Source organism: Manacus vitellinus, unplaced genomic scaffold (assembly GCF_001715985.3).
Source record: "Manacus vitellinus isolate BGI_N305 unplaced genomic scaffold, ASM171598v3 scaffold_41_pilon, whole genome shotgun sequence".
NCBI classification, from domain to species: Eukaryota; Metazoa; Chordata; class Aves; order Passeriformes; family Pipridae; genus Manacus; species Manacus vitellinus.
In genome coordinates this window covers 7,025,139-7,039,458 of record NW_021940545.1, presented here as the reverse complement: position 1 = coordinate 7,039,458, position 14,320 = coordinate 7,025,139, and the positions used below count along the sequence as shown (strand labels likewise).

Sequence of the window (14,320 nt, the reverse complement as noted above, 5' to 3'; positions counted from 1 at the left end):
AGGTTCCCCTTCCCCCCCGTCCAGGGGAGGCTCTGGTCTGGCCAGACCAGAGGCCACACACAGGGGCTGAGCCTGGTTCATGAAATGCTTTATGGCTGGGCAGCCCCACAATCCCCGTCCGGCCGTGGCACGGGCAGGACACCGATTCGGAGTTACAAAAGGTTTACAAAGAGGGGTCTGGGTCTACCACAGCAGGGGGTCCTGTCCAGCTGGGGCCTCACCACCCCTCCCTGGAACACTGTGGCAACAGTGTTGAGTGTGGTTAAGTGTCGGCCTCAAATCCAGCACCTCCCCAAGGCAGAAAGCTCAGGCCCTGGCAGCTCTTTGGCAGCTTCTTACATTTCAGCACTTTTTCAAATAAATTTTGTTTTTAAAAAGTCAACATAAAAAATCTTATTTCCTTGGCTGAGCAGGCCATGCTCAGTGCCACCCAGCATGGGCCCAGTGTAGCTCCACTGCTATGGTGTGCACAGCCCTTGGCACAGGGTGCAGCAGGGACTGTGGCTCCCGCAGAAGCTCCTCACTGCTTGGGATCCTCAGGAGTCTGTCCAAGTGGTGGATCTGGGGTGCACAGCACCACCCCTCAGTTCATGAACTGGGTGTAACCCTCTGCCCCGGTGACAATGACGTCCATCCAGATGCGCATGGCTTCGGCCGAGGGTGCCACCATGTAGTAGAGACGGTCATGGGTCTTGACACAGAAGGTGAGTGCAGGGTTGGGGCTCTGGAAGGGAGGAGGACAGGATCAGTGCTCTGGCCCCCTCTGAGCAACAGCATTCCCACCTAAGCCCCTCCTCCAAAGCCCAGCACTGGGGCCTTGCCCTTGGCACCCTAAGGAGCTGGCTCCATCAAAGGCCATGGACCACTCCATGAGCATCCAGCAGGAGCTGCCCTGCTGCTTCTTGCACTCTTGTCAGAGGGCAACGTGGGAGAATGGGGATGCTCCCAGCAGACACCAGAGCAGTGCTCGGCTCCCACCTTTGCAGCACTGCGGAGGTGGTCATAGTAAACCTCTTCAATGGCTTGGAAGTAGATGACACCCTTCAACTTTGTCTCGTGTTTATCTGCCCGAGAGAGAGAGAGAGAAGTGTTTTGGATTGTGGGTGATGGCACGGGGATGGGGTGTTGGGCAGCACAGGGACTCACCCATGTAGTAGGAGAGGGTGCGCTTCATGCGGTCAAAGACAAACCAGCGCTTCTTCCAAGACTTGATCTTGCCCCCCATCTTGACCAGGTAGCCCTTGCACATCTTCTCAGTCAGGATGACGTGGTAGCAGGTGTCCACGCTGTGGCCCGAGGACTCAATGTGCAGCCGCAGGTTGAAGTCCTCCTTGCGGATGGGGAGGTACCGCGTCAGGGGACGAGCCTGGAAAAGCAACACAGCCCTGCAAAGCCCACCAGTGGCAAGGAGAGCCATGTCCCCCCACTGGGACCCTGGGACATCAGTAGGGAGCCAGGTATTCCTCCCTGGCCAGGCTGCTGGAGGGTGGCAGCCTGCCTCGCACCTGTGAGAAGTGCTTCTCCCGCAGCTTGACCTCCTTCTCCACCAGCTTCTGCCGCCGTGCGGTCTCATCCTGCAGCCGGCGTTCCAGCTGCTCCCGGCGCCGGCGCTCATCCTCCAGCGCCTGCCGGCGCAGCTCCATCTCCCGCTCCTGCTGGCACACACACAGGAGCTCAGCCCCAAGGACTGGGGACCTGCTCCCCATCCAGCTGCAGCGCTGGTGTGGTCCCACTCACCCGGGACTCCATCAGCCGTGACTTCTCAGCATGTGCCTCCTTCAGCATCTTCTCCATCTCCTCAATCTTCCCTGTCTCCATCCCGCTGGCACTATAAGACAGATGCAGGTACTGCTGCAGCAGGAAAGACCTCGAGCCAGCAGCGCACCACCAGAGCAGGCTGTCCCCCAGCTGCAGGAGCTGGCCCCAGGGTTACCTGGAGATGTTGTCAGGTGAGCAGGCAGAGTTGTTGCCGGTGGAGATGCTGGTCTCCATGCTGTCTGAGCTCTCCAGGCTAAGGGTGTCATATGCATGGTCCAGCTCCTCGGCCCGGGGCCCAGCACCATGGGGACGGTGGTGGTGGAGAATGGAGTGATGCACGAGCCGGGGGAAAGCAGCGGGGAAGGGGGGCTGCCCATGCAGGGCTTCCCACTGGGACTGTGCCTCGGCAGCCGCTTTCTGCTTCAGCTCCGCAAGACGCCGCTTCTGCTCCTCGATCACCTGCTGACCTGTGCCATGGGAGGAAGGATCATGATGTTGAGTTAAATGTGCCACACTCAGAACCGCACTGTGGTGAGTGAGGGGGTGGCACAGGCAGAAGACACCACAGGCTGGAGCCAGGTAGGGATGGTAGCAGCAGAGGTGGGAGCTGCTGTCACAACTCTCTGGCAAGCACAGCAATCTATCCAGGCAGGAGGAGGGGGCCCGGACAGCCAAGGGGGCACATGCACCAGGCTGGCAGGAGCAGGCTGGGCAAAGCATTAGCGGGTTATGGATGCACAGGGTTGTCCCTAAGCAGATGCTGAGAGGCATCTGGGGTCCTGGGCTAATCATGCCCCTCTTATGCATGGCAGAAGGTGCCAGCAAACAGCCATGCTGCTGCCTCTGGGCTGCTCCAGGCAGTCCAAGTTGCTCCACATCTCTACCTGGTAGATCACCTGGCTGCAAGGGCTCTGCTGGGAGCAGCTTGGCTGGAGACACGCCGTCGGGCGGAGGGGTCAGGAGGAAGAGAGGGGGGAAAAAGCAAGAGACTGTGAGAGAGGCACTGCATCCCTCCGGAGTGCTGTTGCTCCCACCCTCGGCCGGGCTCCCTTCTCCATTGCCCAAGTCGCAGCGGGCGCAGCATCTCCCAAAGTCCCACCACCCCTCAGAGCCAGGACGCAAAGCCAGAGCTCACCCTTCTGCTGCAGGGCCAACTGGCGCTTGGTCTCGATGTCCTGCAGTGTGGCCGCCAGGTTGCGGGGCAGGCTGCCCGCTGGGCTTGGGGGGCCCTGGGCAGGACAGCAGGGGATCAGCTGCAAGGATGGGGACGGGGCCTGGCACCGGGAGCGTGTGACCCATGGCCAGGGTGCCCGGGTCCCCCTGGCAGCTGTACCTTGGGCGAGGGGCTGCGCCCCAGCACAGAGAGGTTGAGCTGCGAAGACGAGGGGGTCCCACTCTTCATCCGAGGGGTGGGGACACCAGCGTCACCCTCTGTTTTTGCACGATAGACCTGGGCACAGAGACATGGAGGTGAGAGGGACATGGGGGACTGCAAAAGCCCCCCTGGACAGATGGCTCATCTGCAAACAGGGCTGAGCATCCCTTCCTGCCCCATGTCAGTGCCATTCTGGCAGGGCTGCAGGCAATAAGAAGCAGGGGCTGCCTGCCCCTGCCCACGGCAGCAAGCAGGAGCCTGACAGCACTCAGGGTGCAGGGTCCACAGGAACATCCCCACACTGCCCCACTCCCACCATGGCCAGCAGCCCCGAAGCCTGAGCCTTGGCAGCAGGGAGCCAGGATTACCTGGAGAGCCTTGTGAGAGGAGTGAGCTTTAGCTGGAAGTGGAGGAGGGGAAGAAGGAGGAGAGACAGGGCAAGAGGAGGTCTCAAAGCCAGCCATGACCTCCTGGTACCATTTCTCTAAATCAAGAGCCGGGAGGCACATGGGGCCTCCTGGCAGCTGCTGCTCCATCTGGAGAGAGAGGCCATGTGAGAAAGGATGAAGGACAAATGCAGCAAGAGGGACAGATGCACAGAGAAGAGGTAGCATCCCTGCCTGTGCCTGCACCACTCCCCCAGAATTTGACGTGCAGACCCCCAGGGATCCCATGCACCCCCTGGCTAAGTCCCAGCAGCTGTAGGAGCCCTTTGCTGCTCAAGAGAGCTGATCAAGCAAAAAGACCCCCCTGACCTGCCCCATGGGCAGTGAAGCAGCAGACAGGACAATGAGGGGTGCGTAGGCTGTCAAGAGCCTGAGCTGCTGCTCAGCTTCATCTGCAGTTCTCTCCTTCCCATGCATCCCCAGCACCTCCCAGGGAGAGGACAAGGGTCCCAAGAGAGGGAAACAGGGCACAAACCTCTGCAGAGATGAAGGGAGAAGAGAGAGATGAAAGAGGAGGAGGAGTGCAGGCTGAGGATGAAGGGGCCGGAGGGGTGCAGCCCAGCAGGGAAGCAGCAGGGGTGTGGAGGCTGCCCAAGATGCCTGAGAGTTGCTCAACGGTCACGTACTGGGCAAAGAGAAGCATATTAAACCAGGAGAAGAGCAAGGGCAAGCAGGCACAGGGGAATGAACAGGCAGCTCCAGCCTCCCAAAGGAGGGTGCCATGTCCCAGGAGGAAGAACAGTTGGTACTGCTGCTACCCTGGTGCTGGGCACCAGGTCAGGTCCCTGCCTGCTTTGCATCCTCCTTGCTTGGGACCAGCGGCCAGGACTGGATCGAACAGTCAAAGGGCCACCCTCCCACGCTGCTGGGCACCTGCTCTGCTCCCCAGCCCTGCTGCCAACACATCCAGAGCAGGTAAGAAATGCACCCTGGCAAGGAGACCAGGCAGCTTGAGCCTCTGCTCCCCCCTCAGCTGCAGCCAGACAAGTCCCCTGACCCGGGATGCAGCGGGCAACCCAAGGGAGCAAACCCGAGCATGCTCTAGGGCGGGTACCTCGTCGGCTGCTGGAGGTACAGCAAGCAAGAAAGAGCGCTGAGCAGCAGCAGGGGCAGCAGCAGAAGCTTTAGTGTCCAGGCTGGGGCCGTGAGCATTGCTGCAGAACCTGAAAACGTCAGACAGCCTCATGTACTCCTAGAAATCCACAGTGAGGGAGAAGGAGGAGAATTAGACCCATGTGCTGGCATTATGGCACTGACTGCAAAGTGGGAGCAAACCTCCCTGTGCACACATGACCCAAGACTGCCTGCCCAGCCCTGCCCTGCCCTACTGCTCACGGCAGCCCCAGTGCACAGCACTGTGTGGGGAGTGTGGTGCCCAAGCTGGGCTGGGTGTGCTGGCACCCGCCTCCCTCCTGCCTTCAGCACAGCTCTGCTGAGCGCCTGCTGAGGAGAGACCTCAGGGTCCCCCAGGGCCCCTGGCCACAAGCCCTCCCCACAGTACTGAGGCACCTCAAGCTGCGCTGAGGCAGCTTAAAATCCACTTCCACATCCTTTCTGAACCAAGCATGCTAAAGCTTGTGACTTGCTCTTATTTTAGGGAAACCAGGCTAGCAGGACCCTACAGGATGCTGCCAGGAGGTGCCCAGCCAGAGGGTAAGTGGTGGGCAAGGGGAAGCACAGGAATGCCTGCGCCCCACAGCACCACATCGGGGTTAAAACAGAGGGCAGCAGCGGGAGCTGGGATGCCTGTTGGGCTCAGGAGAGCACCTGGAATCAGGGACTGAGTGTTAATGAGCAGAGGTGCCAGAGAGCTAAATGAGAAATGCCCCAGCCATGCTGCTGCAGGGCTGCCCTGCTGCCTGGGGGTGACGTTAGTCCACGAAAGGGGTCTCTGCCAAGGAGGGGCAAGCGAGCAAGCACATGCAGTTAGTCCTGCTAGTTAGTTACCTCTTGTGCCTTGGGGTAGGAGCGGGTGGCAGGAGAAGCTAAGGAGGCAGCTGCTGCTGGCAGGGGGCTCAAGGACTTAGCTCCCTCCAATAGCTCATAAGGCTCTGAGAGGGTCTCCTGTTGGAGGGTAAAGATCACGTAGGCAAGGTGGGCACAGGCAGCAAGGTGGCAGCAGCAGGAGTCCCACTGCAGGCAGGCACAAGGGGACTCTGCCATCCCGCCCCTCTTCCCAGCAGCAGGTCTGGCAGCACCACAGCTCCCAAGGGCATCATGGTTCTGGCTCCCCGTTCAAAGCCACGAGCAGGACAACAGAGTGACTCACTCCCACCTAAAAGTCCCCTGTACTAGCACCAAAACACCCCCGCATTTGCTCTCCAGCAAGGGTGGGACCTGAAGCAGTGCTGTCCCAGATGTTGCCCTGTTGCATTTCCCTCCTTCCCTCCCAACCTCTGCAGCCCATGGAAAGACTGAGTGGCTGGGAGCACCTGGCTCTGGCCAGAGGGTGCTTGGGAGCATAGGAGCCATTGCAGAGCAGAACTTGTGGTGCACAAGGCTCATCTCCACTGGCAACAGCAGCTCAGGAGAGCAGCCCTAGGCACCATAGCCCCCTCTACCCACTTACTTCTCTGAGAGCCGAGGACATTTTGGGGAAGCTCCTGCCACCTGTGACGAGCTGGTATCGCCTCTCCAGAGACATGAGCTTCTCATTCTCCTGCACACAAGGTGACAGTGAGAGCAGAGACAGCTGCTGATGGTTATGAGCACCCCATGGCTGGTCCCCTCCCAAGCTCACCCTTCCTGCCAGCACTCTGACAAGAGCTGGCGCAATCTTGTCCCCTGCCTTGAGCAACCCCCAGGGTCAGGGAGCCCCTGTCAGGCCCCTGATCCTGGCATTACCTTCTGCAGGAGCTGCAGGACACTGCTCCGCTCCCTGGTCAGGCGCTCGGCCTCCTGGGCACTCTGCAGCCGAATCTGGGCAGCTTGGGCATCCAGGGCAGCCACCCGCTCCTGGGGAGCAGGCAGCAGGGATGAGCTGGCTGCCAGCGAGCCATGGGACACAGCCTGGCTGTGACAGACCCACTGCCCCCTCTGCCCCTACCTTCCTGCGGGCGATGCTGCGGTTGCACTCGGCCCGGCTCTGCAGGAGCTGCTTGCCTCGTGCCTCACGCTCCTCTTCGAGGCGGCTCTCACGCTCCAGCTGCTGGAACTCCAGGTCCTCAAACAGCTTGGCCTCTGTCTCCAGTGCCTCTGCCTCCTTTAGACACACAAGGGCACAGCAGATCAGTCCCTCTGGATGGGCAGCTCCTCATCCTGCAGGCAAGCATCCCACAGCAAAAGCTCCTGCAAGTCCCCACATCCTGCTGGTGCTGGCCAGGAACAAGAGCTCATGGCCAAGCCTGTCCACTGTGCCTGGTGTGGGCAGGCAGGCAGCTTTGCCTTCTGCAGGGCACCAGAAACGTGGGAGACATTGCCAGGAGCGTCTGCCACAGGAGATGGCAACAGAGAAACCCAGAACTGGCCAGGACAGAGCAATTACCCCCATGAGATGAGGAGCTCACCAGAGGCAGGGGCTTCACCCAGCCCTTGGAGACCAACTGCCCCTGCTGAACCGCATCTGGATTGGAGCCATGCCCTGACAGGCAGCAAAACACCACGTGCCAGCGTAACCACCAACATGCAGCCCTGCATCACCGAGCCAGCGGGCAACAGAGCCCCCACAGACAAGCACTGTGCTGGACAAACTCCTGTGTGTCCTCCCAGCCTTCACGCATCAACAGCACATGGCAGCACTCAGCTCAGGGCCTGCCTGTGCCACCCTGGCAGCCATTGCACCGTGCACCCTTTGGGGACACGTTTCACCCTGCTCCAGGAGCCAGGCAGCTGGTGCTCTCATGGCACAGCGCTGGCGTGGTGGCTACTGAGGGCTCCCATACACCAGGACCGCTCCATCGCCACCCCTGCCCGCCACACCCGACCCACAACAAGCATGGGGATGCCTGCCCAGAACAGGCTGTGGCAATGGGAGTTTATCTGGGCAGGCACCAGCCATGGGCTGGGGAAAGTCAACCGCTTCTGGAAAATACCAGATAACGGGAAAAAATGCTGTGGACTAGCAGTAACATAAACCGACGGTGCCGTGTAAACAAACACTCTCAGGAAATAGCGGGAGGCAGCCAGACGAGGATGCGGAGGTCCCCAAGGCTCCCCAGCCTGCCCTCCTTTGCAGGGCAGGGTCTGTGCTCGTGCCCTGCCTGGTCCTGAGGAGCTCTGCTGAGCCAGCCCTGCGCCGCGGGCCCGGGCGAGCAGCAAGCTTACCAGGACGGTGGTGCCCGGTGCCAGCTGCCTCCAGCCCGGGTGTGACGCTCCCAGTGCAGCCCCGGCTGGCAGGGAAGAGCTGGCCTAAGCTGGAGCGGAGGGAGGTGGGCCATGGTCCGGGAGGGGTGGGGGGAGACACTGACCCTTCGCATCTGCTCCCGCAACTGTTCCCGCATTGACTCGGGGCACTTATCAAGGTGGCTCTTCGACTCATGGTAAAGCACCCGGAGTTGCTCTAGCTCCTTCCTTTCAGCATCAATCTTTGCCCTTTCCTGAATCAGGGGAGAACAAGACAAAACAAAAAAAAAAAAAAAAGAAAGGAAAAGAAAAAGGAAAAAAAAAGAGAAAGAAGAGAGAAAATACACTTCTCAAATGGGCGCCATGCAGAAGCTGTGAGTTAGAGCAGGAGAGAGAGGGGGGTTGTGAGGAGGAGCATCACGGCAGCTACAGTGGGGCAGGGAGAGGGAGCATAGCAAGAGAGAGCAACAGACGTAGGAGCTGGGTCCACGGGGTGTTAGAGGAGTTACAGCCAGCCCTCAACCTCAGCCCTGTGTTTCCAAAAACAAACTTACAGGCAGCAAAAAGATCAATGCTGATAGCATGGATAAAGTCATCCTGATCCTGCACACAGCTGCACCACATGCACCCTCTGAACAACCACTAACTGGCTTTGTTAAGTGCTGCTCACCATTGGAATGCTGCCAGTTAAAGCACTAAAGGTCCTGAATGCAGCCTGAGCACATGGACCACCCTCATCCATCAGCAGGAGAGAGTTGCCCACGGGGCAGCAGTGAAAACAGGAGGATGAGGTCCAGCCATGCTGCCAGTGATGGTCAGGCTATGTCAAGTCAGTGGTAGAGCAAACACTTGCTCCTGGGCCTGGAATGAGGGGGAATTGACCCCAACCCTCCCTCCCACTGCCACAGAAGCAGTAAAATGGGGTCAGCAACACAGGGCTGGTGTAGGGGCACCACCTCCTGCAGCACCATGGGGCTTGGCATCGGGAAACGCTTGCTGCAAGGAACAATGCTCCACATGGAGATGGGGGATGCATCAAAAGGGGTGCCTGGGGGCTCCTGGGCATACAGAGATGCCAGAGATGATGGTAGAGTTCGGAGCAGGCACTGTTAGTGCGAGTAGTGCAGGCGGGTTAGGAAAGCGGGCACTCAGGTCAGCAGAGAGGTTGGGATGGGCATTTCCCTGTGCTCTTCTCCTGGCTCTGCACAAGGCTGTCCCTGGCTACAGATGATGCCTACAAAGCACTGGAAGACCAAAACCAGAATAAAACCCCCAAACACTGCTGGCAGGTGCTGATGGCTGCTCTGCCTGGCCACAGACACCCTGACAGCCCCAGTACCTACAGCCATGGGGCCAGCCAGGGCCCCAGGGACACTGGTGCCACATCACGGTGGCACAGAGCTGCCAGTGGGACCCAGGCACAGACTGCACAGGACCACTGGCCTCAGGCAGCGGGGAGCTGGATTCCAGCAGCTCTCCTGCTCCAGAGCAGCTTACCCAAGGTCATACCACACTGCCTGCAAGGCGGTGGGATGGCCAGCAACCAGCAGCTGGGACAAGCATGTGGTACACGCAGCAGCATGCGTGCCTTCAGGCTATAACTGCACCACAGATGACTCCAGGGAAAGGGGGCCAGGACGTCTTCCTCAGCCACTGAGATGAGTTAAAACACCTGCAGTGATTTCCCAGCCACCTCCAGCGAGCTGAAGGCTACAGCAGCAGCTGCCTTCACTTGTGCAAATGCAGCAGAGTGAGGTGACTTGCCACAAGATGCAGTTCCCCAGCAAGGGCAGGGAATGGGCAACACCAAGACCCCCACTTCAGCACTGCCCACCATAGGCAGCAGCCACCTGGAAAGCCCCACACAACAGTCTCCCTGCCAGACCCTGCCAGCGCGACAGGCAGCAGTTGAAATGCTCCCCTAGCATCAGCTCAGTTCTCCTCTGGCAGGGCTGTTGGACAGGCTGTTGTCCCAGGCAGACAGACAGACAGACAGATCTCCCCACAACACAAACCAGAGGGGCTGCTCCCCAAAGCCTCTGTGGAGCCCAGGGTCTGGAGAACGTGTCTGCAGGGGAACACTGCAGCACGGGGCATCATGGCACTGGCTGCAAGTGCCAGGGAGGGTAAGGCACAGATGGTGACAGTGCAAACCTGCAGTGAGGCTCACCTTGTCCCGCTCCTTGCGGATGCTGGCATCCAGGCTGGAGAGCTTCTCCTGTAGCTGCTGCACTGCTTCCTGCTCCTGCCGCAGCCGCGCCGCCTCTGACTCCCGCTCACCCTGCAGCAGCGCCCGCTCCATCTCTGCCTGGACAGGCACAGCCACATCAGGATGGCTGCCCCAGCTGGATCTGGCTCATGCCCGTGGAATTCAGCACTGACTGGTGAGGGCAGCAAGCAGCGGGGGACCTGGCAGCGTCCACTGACTCCTCACCTCTCGTGATGTCTCCTGCAGCTGCTGCTCCAGCTCCTTGACACGGCCCTTCAGCTGGTCCAGGTGGCCGAGGACACTGGCACGCTCCTCCTCCAGCCGCTGCGCCTCTTTGGCCCGGGGGCCTGTCAACTCCTCGTGCTGTGGAGAGGGCTGGTTGGCATGGCACGGTGCAGCATGGCACAGCACAGCATGGCACAGCTGTCCCCTTACCTCGTGGTGGGTGCTCTCGGTGCTACTGCACTCCTCCTTCAAGTTCTCCTCATCTGATTTCTCCAGGCTCTCCCTCTGCCGTAGCTCCTCGGCCGCACGGCCCAGAGCCACAGCACCCCTGGGCACCCGCCGGCCAGGATCCGCATCACCAGCCAGGAGCCGGGGCACGTCACCCGGCTCAGTGCTGTCCGTCTTGGTGTACTCAGCACAGAGGTTCAGGATGGTCTCCAGGCGCTGCCGCTCCTGTGGGGAAGAACCGTTAGCATGGCACCCGACCCAGCACGTGTCATGGCCAGAGCCCGTGGGACCCCGTGCTGATAGTGGACACCAGGATATGGGCTCACTGCTTGCCCTGCTGCCCGCTGGGATGGGCTGGGGACATCACAAAGCACAATGCAGCTGCACCAAACCCCCCGCAAGAGCCAGGCACGCGATGTGCCAGGAGCTGGAGACAGACTAATTACAGGCAGCAGCACTGGCCGCTGAACGCCTCCGCTATTTCCAGGCGGTGACTCAGGCTACCCACGCTGGGCGTGAGTCAGGGCTGAGCAAACAGGGCCCTGGCGGCTCGGCCTCCAGGACCAGCAGAGACACAGGCAAACCCCACCCAGGCAGCTGCCAGCTCCATAAAAACTCCATCGGCCCTAAATATAGATGCAATGCCCACAAGAGCCATGGCACTGCCGCCAGCAGAATGGCCCTGGCAGGGATGGATGAGACGTGGATAGTTTTGCACAGCCAGGGGCACCACTGGCTTTTGATGGCAGCCCCAGAGCCATGCCGACCCCACCAACTTCCCTGGGCTGCTGCAAGTTGGGGGCTTTGTACTCCCAGAGAGCTGCTGAGCACCCATGGCCATTCCTGGCCATAATCCCCCCAGATAAGCCGGCAGCCTGGCAGCTGCAGCAAATCCCTGAGAGGCAAGGGCCGGGTTTTAAAGTAGCAAATAACAGAAGGTGTTTGCAAAGAGGGTGTCCCATGCTCAAATGTGTCCCCCCCAACCAACCCCAAGGCTCACCAGGCGCTCCATCTCCTGCTCCCGAACCCGCTCCTGCCGCTTGACGCCGGTGGTACGTCCAGCAGCATCATCCTCATTGTCGCTGATCTCAGTGATGCTGTTCTTGCGCTCTCGTGGCCCCGCTGGCAGCCGTGGGTCCCCCAAAGGCTTCCTGGGGGCACGGGGGCTCTGATGGGGCGAGGGCATGGCCGGTGAGCTCAGCCCATATGTTGGGCTCAGGCAAGTGCCAAAGCTGGGGCGGCGTGTGGAGGTCTCTGCCAGCAGTGGGGGCGAGGGGCTCCCAGCACCTCTCGACTCTTCCGAGCCCTTGCGCCTTGCACGGGGACTGCCAGGCACCTCCCTGCCCAGCCGGGGCTGTGGGGAGGGGGTGTCAGGAGCTGCCCGGGGACTGGCAGCCCGGCGTGACAAGGAGGGGCTCAGGGGGGGCAACTCCCGCATGCTCTCCATGTTCCTCCGGGCCACCCGCGGGCTCTCCGGGGGCTGCAGTCGGGCCTCTGGGACTGCCCTGCTGGCAGCCTGTCGGCTGGGCACCAGGGAGTCCCGCGGCTCACGGAAGGGGCTCGGGGGCCGCTCCTGTAGGGCCGCCCGTGGCCGCGGTGCCACCCTGGGTGTCAGCCGGGGGCTGCCTGCCCTATGGTCACCGAGCCTCTCAACCGGCCAAGGCTCACTAGGACTCCCACTGGGCAGGGTGGGTGGCTGCACAGTGTGGTTGTAGCTGGAGGAGCGGAGTGGGACAAGGGGGGGCACAGGTGGCCCCTGCTCCTGGCTGCTCAGCGAGGGGCTGGTGTAGCTGCTGCTGCTGGCCGGGGAGGAGAGTGGAGAGAAGTTCTCGTAGCTGGAGCCTCCCGAGGCAGCCCCGGGGCTGGGTAGGGGGGACAGGAGGCAGCGTCCACCCCCATTCACCACAGGGGAGAGAGGGGACCGGCCACAGGCCGGCGGCTTCTGTGCTCAGAAGGTGATAGCCGGCTCCTCCAGCACCAGTGAGTCCATGATGTCCTGCAGGTCCTTCTCAATTGAGCTGACGAGGGAGCTATGGCTGGGACACCCACGCTCTGATGGCTGGTGGCCACCGTTCACTAGGGCCTCAGGCTCTGCAGGGAGACATAAGAGCAGCTAGTCAGTGTGGTGTGACCCCCCCATGGCCCCTGCCTGGGCTGGGGTTCCCCAAGGCAACCTGGCATTGTTCCTCCATGCAGCCTTACAGAGCCAGAGCTGGGTCACAGCCCCTCTTCTCTGCACCTCAAGCTGCCTGAACCCCCACTGCCACCCTCTCTCACTTAGACTGGGGAGCCAGGGCTAGGGAGGAGGCTGGAAGCCCGCTGGCCCCGTCACCCAGGAGACAGAAACCTGAGAGCACAGCCCAGCCGCCCACTCTGACATCCTTGTGTCGCAGCTCCCGGCCCCAGTTCCCGGAGAGCAGCTGCCTGCGCCAGCCACTGGGACCCACCACTTGCCCCTGGCACATTCCAGCTCCCCAGCAAGGGGTCATAGATGCAACAGCCAAAAGTTGCTGACCTGCAGCGTGTCCGGACCCACTGCCACGTCACCTGCAGCCGCCCTGCGCCCCTGGCCAGGGTGCCCCCGCCTGGGCTGCCCTGTCCTCCCTGGGCAGCACCGATGTGCCTGTCACTCAGGGGACGAGCGAATCACAGCAGGCGGGGAGCCCAGCCAGGACAGCGTGCCACCCAGGCTGCGTCACCCCCTGGCACCCAGCAGCTCCCCCGTAGCAGTTGGCAGTGCCTCCACGCCTGGAGAGCTGTGCCACAGCCCTATCTGTGTGATCCCGCCCAGTCCCGCATGGCAGAGGGACCACGCAGGGCCCGCACCAGATTCTGTGCAGTCGCAGGATGCTTTGCACTTGTATGATGCTCCTCGGCCTCAGCACTTCCCCGCATCCCTCCTCCCATCCTCCAGCTGTGGCCGTGCTGCCTTCCTGACACACACGTGGCATGGAGAGGCTGCCAAGCTCCTCTCCCTGTGCCAGGGTGTGCTGGTCAGGGCAGGCAGAAGGGCTAACAGCCCAGGGATCACTGCCTGGAATTTAGACATCCCCAGGAACCAGGCACAGCTCTGGCACTCAACCCATCACCCCACGGACAGGCAGACACAGCAAGATAAGCAGCTCGTGAAATGAAGGACAGCAGTCAGGGAAACGGCCTTCGCAGCCCCGGCACACCCGCCCTGGCATGTAAACACAGGCAGCCGGGGGGGATCCGATGGGTGATGGCTCTGCCATGGCCAGGCTTGGCAGAAGCAAGAGCTTTGCCTCACTGCCCCCACAGCCGCGCTCTTTGAAATTATATTAATCATTAACAAACATCACCGCAGCTGCTGTAGCATGCTGAGATGATGGACGGCACATCTGCAGCCAGGTATGAGCCCCACTCCTAAGTGGGAGGGCTGGGAGTCCAGCAGGACAGGGCTGGGAGGGCATCACATGCCAGGAAGGCTTATGGTGCAGGTCAGGGAGCACCTCAGCATCTGCCTCACCCTGCCTGGGACAAAGGGGGTCACCTACTTGCTGGCAGCCCATAGAAAGCCGCTGGGCTCCTGCCTCCCGCCGGTATCATGCTCTTCATCCACTTGGCCTCAGCAGGGTGGTTGAAGCGGAGGAAGGTGGCCTGGCCCAGGCAGATGGTGCACCCTTGGGAGAGAGGAGAGGGGTCAGCTGCTGGCTGACAGTATCAGAACGATGCTGGAGAGAGAGGAGATAGGAGCCAGCACAGGGAGGCAGCAGGGCGCTGCTGGCCCTAAGATGCATCCCCGGGAGGGGAGCGGGCTCCTGCTGTCAGCAGAGG

The 14,320-nt window shown here is 61.2% G+C and overlaps 1 protein-coding gene across 1 annotated transcript in view; it reads right to left on the bottom strand.

The window, feature by feature from the left end:
* Positions 1–45: 45 nt before the first annotated feature.
* Positions 46–14,320, bottom strand: part of PHLDB1 (pleckstrin homology like domain family B member 1) — a 17,183-nt gene continuing 2,908 nt past the window's right edge. The window contains 16 exon segments of the mRNA XM_029962120.1: positions 46–724; positions 979–1,064; positions 1,147–1,366; positions 1,506–1,652; positions 1,738–1,828; positions 1,934–2,225; positions 2,894–2,987; positions 3,092–3,208; positions 6,149–6,238; positions 6,424–6,534; positions 6,626–6,781; positions 10,031–10,168; positions 10,295–10,432; positions 10,505–10,747; positions 11,523–12,613; positions 14,041–14,166. Of these exon segments, the coding sequence (XP_029817980.1) occupies positions 584–724; positions 979–1,064; positions 1,147–1,366; positions 1,506–1,652; positions 1,738–1,828; positions 1,934–2,225; positions 2,894–2,987; positions 3,092–3,208; positions 6,149–6,238; positions 6,424–6,534; positions 6,626–6,781; positions 10,031–10,168; positions 10,295–10,432; positions 10,505–10,747; positions 11,523–12,613; positions 14,041–14,166 (3,281 nt within the window). The 3' untranslated portion in view covers positions 46–583.